At 69.9% G+C, this 7,300-nt stretch overlaps 1 protein-coding gene and 1 pseudogene across 2 annotated transcripts in view; both read left to right on the top strand.

Moving 5' to 3' along the window:
* The first annotated feature begins 360 nt into the window (after positions 1-360).
* Positions 361-2,539, top strand: LOC129734240 (tubulin alpha-1A chain-like; annotated as a pseudogene). Its single transcript, XR_008729917.1, has 3 exons — positions 361-597; positions 724-872; positions 1,564-2,539. The product of XR_008729917.1 is annotated as a tubulin alpha-1A chain-like (transcript).
* Positions 2,540-4,134: 1,595 nt separating this feature from the next.
* LOC129734340 (peripherin-like) overlaps positions 4,135-7,300 on the top strand; it is a 3,878-nt gene continuing 712 nt past the window's right edge. The window contains exons 1-5 of the mRNA XM_055697243.1: positions 4,135-4,805; positions 6,395-6,455; positions 6,836-6,931; positions 7,020-7,181; positions 7,267-7,294. Of these exons, the coding sequence (XP_055553218.1) occupies positions 4,135-4,805; positions 6,395-6,455; positions 6,836-6,931; positions 7,020-7,181; positions 7,267-7,294 (1,018 nt within the window). The remainder of the gene's footprint in view (positions 4,806-6,394; positions 6,456-6,835; positions 6,932-7,019; positions 7,182-7,266; positions 7,295-7,300) is intronic.

Below are 7,300 nucleotides of genomic sequence, written 5' to 3'. Positions count from 1 at the left end.
AGCTCCCTCAGGGAGGCAGGATGGGACCCCTTGTGCTGAGCCCCCATCCCACAATGGGCAGGGTCCCAGCTCCCTTAGCGGGGTGGGATGGGACCCCCCAGTGCTGAGCTCCCCATCCCACAGTGGGCAGGATGGGACCCCTGGAGTTGAGCATCCCCAGAGCGGGGCCCCCCTGCAGCCCTCGGTGCCTGCCAGCACCCAGCCAAGAGGGCGCGTCCGGGCAGGATTTGGCCCCATCCAGCCCTGGGGGGCCGTGCCCCAGCCGGGGTACCAGCCCGTCCTGGGGGGCAGCGACCCCGGGGGGCGCTGGGTGGGGGCCGCAGCGGGGAGCTCGGGGGTGCCAAGACCACCCTGTGCCGTGTCCCCCCCCCAGCGCGAGTGCATCTCCATCCATGTGGGCCAAGCGGGGCGTGCAGATCGGCAACGCCTGCTGGGAGCTGTACTGCCTGGAGCACGGCATCCAGCCCGACGGGCAGATGCCCAGCGACAAGACCATCGGCGGGGGGGACGACTCCTTCAACACCTTCTTCAGCGAGACGGGGGCCGGCAAGCACGTGCCCCGCGCCGTCTTCGTGGACCTGGAGCCCACGGTGATCGGTGAGCAGCGGCAGGGATGCGGGGGGGCTGCCCCACTGTGAGCGGGGGTGCTGCTGCTGGGGTGGGGGCGGCTGTCCCAGTGTGAGCGGTGGTGCTGACACCGGGAAGGGGGGGCTGTCCCCGCAGATGAGGTGCGCACCGGGACGTACCGGCAGCTCTTCCACCCCGAGCAGCTGATCACGGGCAAGGAGGATGCGGCCAACAACTACGCCCGTGGGCACTACACCATCGGGAAGGAGATCATCGACCTGGTCCTCGACCGCATCCGCAAGCTGGTGAGCATCCCTGGGGGGCTGGCCGGTGGCACCCCTCCCCCGGGACTGGGGGACAAAGGGGAGCCCCGTGTTCCTGGGGGGGTGCTCAGCAGGTCCTTCTCAGCCCATCAGCACTTTGTGGGGCTGCCCTGGGGTGGGGGGTGACAGGTCTGGGCTGTCCCCAGTGCCCACACAGGACCGCAGCCCTGTCCCAGCCCCGCCGTGGGTTGGGAAGCCCCTGGCCTGGGGCAGGCAGGGGGTGACACAGCCCCAGTCTGGCTGCTGGCGCAGCACTGGTTTGACTGGTGCAGCTGCCCCAGCTCTTTGAACCTGCAGTTCCCACGCCGGGGCTGGCGCCGGGGCTGGCCAGACCTGCTGGGCTCGAGGAGCTCCTGGAGCATCAAAGGCTGAGCTGGTTGCCCGTGGGCTCACGTGGGACGTGTGGCTCCTGCTGTGCCCGTCCTGGGGTGCGGACATGGCTGACCTACCCCGCACCCCACTGGGGGCTCTCCCAACACTGGGGTTCTTCTGGCATGGGGACCCACCGCTCCCATGACTCTGTGCCCATGATGGGGCCAGGGCCGTTCTGTCACCTGTGCCAGGGATGTCTCCGCTGCTGGGAGTCCCCAAAGCTTGTGAGGCTCCGGGGAGGAAGGAGCAAGTTCTCCCCGCTGGCGGGACTGAACGTGCCCCCCCTTGTCTCCCCTCCCAGGCTGACCAGTGCACGGGGCTGCAGGGCTTCCTGGTCTTCCACAGCTTTGGGGGTGGCACCGGCTCCGGCTTCACCTCCCTGCTCATGGAACGCCTCTCCGTCGACTACGGCAAGAAGTCCAAGCTGGAGTTCTCCATCTACCCGGCCCCACAAGTCTCCACGGCTGTGGTGGAGCCCTACAACTCCATCCTCACCACCCACACCACCCTGGAGCACTCCGACTGCGCCTTCATGGTGGACAACGAGGCCATCTACGACATCTGCCGCCGCAACCTGGACATCGAGAGGCCCACCTACACCAACCTCAACCGCTTGATAGGCCAGATCGTGTCGTCCATCACGGCCTCGCTGCGCTTCGACGGGGCCCTGAACGTCGACCTGACGGAATTCCAGACCAACCTGGTGCCCCTACCCCCGCATCCACTTCCCGCTGGCCACCTACGCCCCCGTCATCTCGGCCGAGAAGGCTTACCACGAGCAGCTCTCGGTGGCCGAGATCACCAACGCCTGCTTCGAGCCCGCCAACCAGATGGTGAAGTGCGACCCGCGGCACGGCAAGTACATGGCGTGCTGCCTGCTGTACCGCGGGGACGTGGTGCCCAAGGATGTCAACGCCGCCATCGCCACCATCAAGACCAAGCGTAGCATCCAGTTTGTGGACTGGTGCCCTACTGGCTTCAAGGTGGGCATCAACTACCAGCCGCCCACGGTGGTCCCCGGGGGGGACCTGGCCAAGGTGCAGCGCGCCGTCTGCATGCTGAGCAACACGACGGCCATCGCCGAGGCGTGGGCGCGCCTGGACCACAAGTTTGACCTGATGTACGCCAAGCGGGGCGTTCGTGCACTGGTACGTGGGGGAGGGCATGGAGGAGGGGGAGTTCTCGGAGGCCGGGAGGACATGGCTGCCCTGGAGAAGGATTACGAGGAGGTGGGGGCCGACAGCGTGGAGGGGGAGGAGGAGGGCGATGAGTACTAGTGCCTTGTCACACTCACGCTGTGGTGCTGAGCATTAAAGTCGCTCTTTCCACTCTTGCCTCGTTTATTGTCCCAGCACCACCTGCCTTGTGGTGCCTGGGGTGGGGGGGGGACACACACACTGTCCTGACGGGAGGGGGGGGGTCCTGGCTGGGCTGAGCTGCCCACCTGGGGCTGTGGGGGACTGAGGTCCCTTGGCTGGGTGCTGCGCTGTGAACTGGCGTGGGGGTGAGTTATACCCCCCACATTGCCCCCAGGGATGCCTGTCACATGAATGGGTCCGCAGGTGGGGTGGGGACCCCTGTACCCTGCCCCCGTGCTCACCCTCCAGCCCTGGGTGCTGTTCCCAGGGGTCCCTGGTCCACAGGTCCACAGGTGGGGTGGGGACCCCTGGGAAACAGCCCCAGGGTGGCTGGGAGCCCCCTGTGACCTGCCCCCGTGCTCATCCTCCAGCTCCAGGTGCGTGGGCAGGATCTGGCCCTGGGCACAGCTGTCGTGGGGTGGGGGGAGCTGGTCTGTATGTGCTGCTCTGCAGAGCTGGGGGAGGGTCCTGGGGGGAGGGACCCTCCTGGACCTCCCCCCACCCCGGTCCTTCCCTATCTGTAAGGGGGATTGCAGGGGGGGGCACTGAGCACCCTGAGCAGGATGGGACCCGGCTGAGATGGGAGCCCTGCAGCAGAGGCTGAGGGTCAACTCTGCAGCCCCCAGCCCCTCTCTACAACCCAGTGGGGGGTCTGTACCCCCATATCCTGGTGGGGACCCCCCAGTACTGGCCTGCACCCCCAGGGTTCCCCAGCTTCCTTCCTCCGTCCTGGGTGGGGGGAGTCTGCTGTTGCCCAGCCCCCCTCCCTCTCCACCTGAGTGGGGGTCTGCTCCCCTCCTGGAATCCTGCAGCCCCTCTCCCTGGTGCTTACTGGGATCCTCTACCTGTATCTCTACCTGCCCTGCAGCCAGAGGGGGGACCCTGCAGCCCCCCCGGGGGGGGGGGGACGACACACCCTGCAGCCCCCCCTTCCCCGCAGTCTGAGGGGGGACCCTGCAGCCCCCGACTCTACAGCCCCCCCAACCCAAGTGGGGACCCTCTAGTCCCCCCACCCTGCATCCCAAGAGGAGACCCTCCAGTTCTGCCCCCCTCCCCCCCCAGTATCCCGAGGGGGGGCCCCTCCAGCCCCCCACTGTACACCACGAGGGGGGACCCTGCAGCCCCCCACCCTGCACCCTGAGGGGGGACTCTGCAGCCTCCTGCTCTGCACCCTGACGGGGGAGCCTCCCCCACCCGACCCCCACTCTGAGGAAGGACCCTTGAACCCCCGCACCCTGAGATGGGACCCCTCCAGCCCCTACCCTGAGGGGGGACCCTGCAGCCCCACACCTTGAACCCCGAGGTGGGACCCTGCAGCCCCCTACCCTGCAACCTGAGGGAGGACCCTGAAGCTTCCTGCCCTGCATCCCAAGGGGGGACCCTCCAGCCCCCCGCTCTGCACCCCACCCCCCACCCCGAGGGAGGACCCTGCAGCCCCCCCACACCACAACCTGAGGGGGGACCCCTGCAGCCCCCCCACTTTGCACCCCGAGAGGGCACCCTGCAGCCCCCACATGCCGAGGGAGGACCCTGCAGCCCCCCACTCTGCACCCCGAGGGAGGACCCTGCAGCCCCCCACTCCGCATCCCGAGGGGGGACCCTCCAGCCCCGCCCCAAGTCCCCCGAGGGGTTTCCCCGTCCCTCCCAGCCCCTTTTCCCGTCCCCCGCCGAGGGGACACCCGCCGCCCCCGGTCCTTCCCCCCGGCGAGGAGACCCCTCCTCTGGCTCCCGCAGCCCCGGGTGCCCCCGGCGGGGCGGAGCCGCCACCCGCTATAAACGGCCGGTCCCGGCAGCCGCCGCCCTCCCGGTGCCGGTGCCGCCATGAGCCGCGGTGGCCGCGCCCCCCCCCCCGACCCGCACCCTCGGGGCGCCGCCGCCCCTCACCGTGGCTGCGGGGCGGCTGGCGGCGGCGGCGGCGGCGCGGGGGAGCGGAACGGGAGGAACTAGCGGCGTTAAACGATCGTTTCGCCGCTTTTTTGGAGCGGGTGCGGGCGCTGGAACGGCAGAACGGGGCCCTACGAGCCGCCCTGGGCCGCGCCGCCGCCCCCGCGCCCCGCACCGCCGGGCTGGTGCAGGGGGAGCTGCGGGGGCTGCGGGAGCGGCTGCAGCTCCTCGGCCGCGACCGGGACCGGCTCCAGGCCGAGCGCGACGGGCTGGCGGCCGACCTGGCTGCCCTGAGGCACCGGTGGGCTGGGCGGCGGGGCCGGGGGGGGCACACCGGGATGAGGGATGCACCGGGGTGGGCACCGGGGGATGCAGGGGGATGGGGGATGCACCGGGGTGGGCATCGGGGGATGTACCGGGATGAGGGATTCACCGGAGGATGCAGGGGGACGGGGGATGCACCGGGGTGGGCACCGGAGGATGCAGGGGGACGGGGGATGTACTGGGGTGGGCACCGGGGGATGTACCGGGATGAGGGATACACCAGGGTGGGCACCGGGGGATGCAGGGAGATGGGGGATGCACCGGGGTGGGGACCGGGGGTGCAGAGGGATGCAGGGGGGATGGGGGATGCACCGGGGTGGGGGGGGGGGATGCAGGGGGACTGGGGGATGCACCGGGATGGGGACCGGGATAGGGACCAGGGGACGCACCGGGATGGAGGATGCACCGGGGTGGGGACTGGGAGGAGTGATGCGCTGGGATGGTGACAGGGGGATGCACCGGGGTGGGGACCGGCGTGGGGGATGCGCCGGGATGAGAAAAGCACCGGGATGGGGACCAGGGGACGCACCGGGATGAGGGAAGCACCGGGATGGGGGATGCACCAGGATGGGGACACACTGGGATGGGAGCCGCACCGGGGTGGGGACCGGGACGAGGGATACACCGGGGTGGGGGATGCACTGGGATGGGGGATACACCGGGGCGGGGACCGGGGGATGCAGGGGCATGAGGGGAGCACCGGGATGAGTGATGCACTGGGATGGAGACAGGGGGATGCACCAGGGTGGGGACCGGGATGGGCGGTGCAGGGGGATGGGGGCCGGGGGATGCACCGGGTTGAAGGATGCGCTGGGGTGGGTGATGCACCAGGATGAGGAATGGACCGGGGGATGCACCGGGGTGGGGGATGCACCAGGGTAGGGACCGGGGAATGCACCGAGGGCAGGGGTGGGGTGAGGTGGGTGGGGGGAGCGCGGCAGGCACTGGGGTGTGCTGGGCAGGGACCAGCCGCATACTGGGGAGGTGACTGGGGGATGTACTGGGGAGGGGGCCGGCGATGTGCCCAGCAGACACTGGAGAAAGCACTGGGGTGGCACTGGGCGAGGCAAGGGACTGGGAGGGACTGGGAGAGCAGGACTCTGCGGAAGGGCGGGGCACTGGGGGGGACATGGCATGGTGGGGGCACTGGGGCGGTGCTGGGACTAGCACTGGGGGGAAATGGGGCTGGGGCAGGGCTGGACTCCCCGGGGAGGAGCGTGTCCCAGTGAGGGGTCCTAGGAGGCTGCAGTGGGGTCACGGCCCTGCCCCGGGGTGGTGTGACAAGGCCTGGGAGGGGTCCCCCGCGATGGGGGGGGTGTCCTGCGGGAAGGGTCCTGCCCTGGCCGTGCAGGGACAGGGATACCCCAGGGCTGTCCCCTCCCCCGGCCTTGGGGGCTTAGGGGTGGGGGTGCTCAGGCTTAGAGGGGCTCCTTTTCCTCCTCCATCCCCGTGTGCCTGTTGGGGGGGGGGTGGGCCGCGGCAGAGCAGGGGGTCCCAGGCAGCAGGAGGAGGCATGGGGGGGTCTGCCCCCTGTCCCCCACCTCCTTCCCTCCCCTGTATCCCCAGGCTGGAGGATGAGACGCAGAAGCGGGAGGATGCAGAGAAGAGCCTGGTGCTGTTCCGCAAGGTGAGGGGGCTGGGGGGAGGGGCCGTGCCCCCCATACAGTGCCCATCCCCCCGCCCCTCGCCCCCCTGTGCTGCCCCTGCCCTATGACCCAGCTGCCCACGTGTCTGAAGACCCCAACGATGTCCCGTGCACCAGATGCTGCCCATCCTTGGGGGTTCTGGGGGGGGGTGGGTGCTGCCCCATAGCTCACCCTCTCACCCCAGGGGGGGTTGGGGGGAAATGCTGCCCCACAGCTCAGCCTTTCGCCCCAGGGTGGGTTGGAGAGGGGGTGCTGCCCCATAGCTCAGCCTCTTGCCCCCAGGGGGGGCTGCCCCACAGCTCAGCCTCTCGCCCCAGGGGGGTTGGGGGGTGCTGCCCCATAGCTCAGCCTCTCGCCGCAGGACGTGGACGATGCCACGCTGTCCCGCCTGGAGCTGGAGCGCAAGGTCGAGCTCCTGATGGATGAGATCGGCTTCCTCAAGAAGCTGCACGAGGAGGTGGGGAGCTGGGGAGGGGGCTGGAGGGTGGGGAGGAGGCTGGGGGGGCTCCATGTGTCGCCAGGCGATGGCCCGTGTCCCCACGCAGGAGCTGCGGGACCTGGAGGTGGGTGCCCCGAGCCCACCGGTGCCGGTGGAGGTGGAGGTCCGCAAGCCAGAGCTGACGGCCGCGCTGCGGGAGATCCGCGCCCAGTACGAGAGCATCGCCGTCAAGAACCTGCAGGAAGCCGAGGAGTGGTACAAATCCAAGGTATGGAATTTTGGGGAGGGGGGGAAATGGGGGTCCAGCCCCCCCACCCCCTCCCGGCACCCCTAACTCCCCCTTATCCCCCCAGTTTGCCGACCTGTCGGATGCGGCCAACCGCAACC

This window comes from Falco cherrug, chromosome 19, assembly GCF_023634085.1.
Source record: "Falco cherrug isolate bFalChe1 chromosome 19, bFalChe1.pri, whole genome shotgun sequence".
Taxonomy (NCBI): domain Eukaryota; kingdom Metazoa; phylum Chordata; class Aves; order Falconiformes; family Falconidae; genus Falco; species Falco cherrug.
Note: the sequence above shows the minus strand (reverse complement) of the source record. Positions and strands in the feature narration are given on the sequence as shown.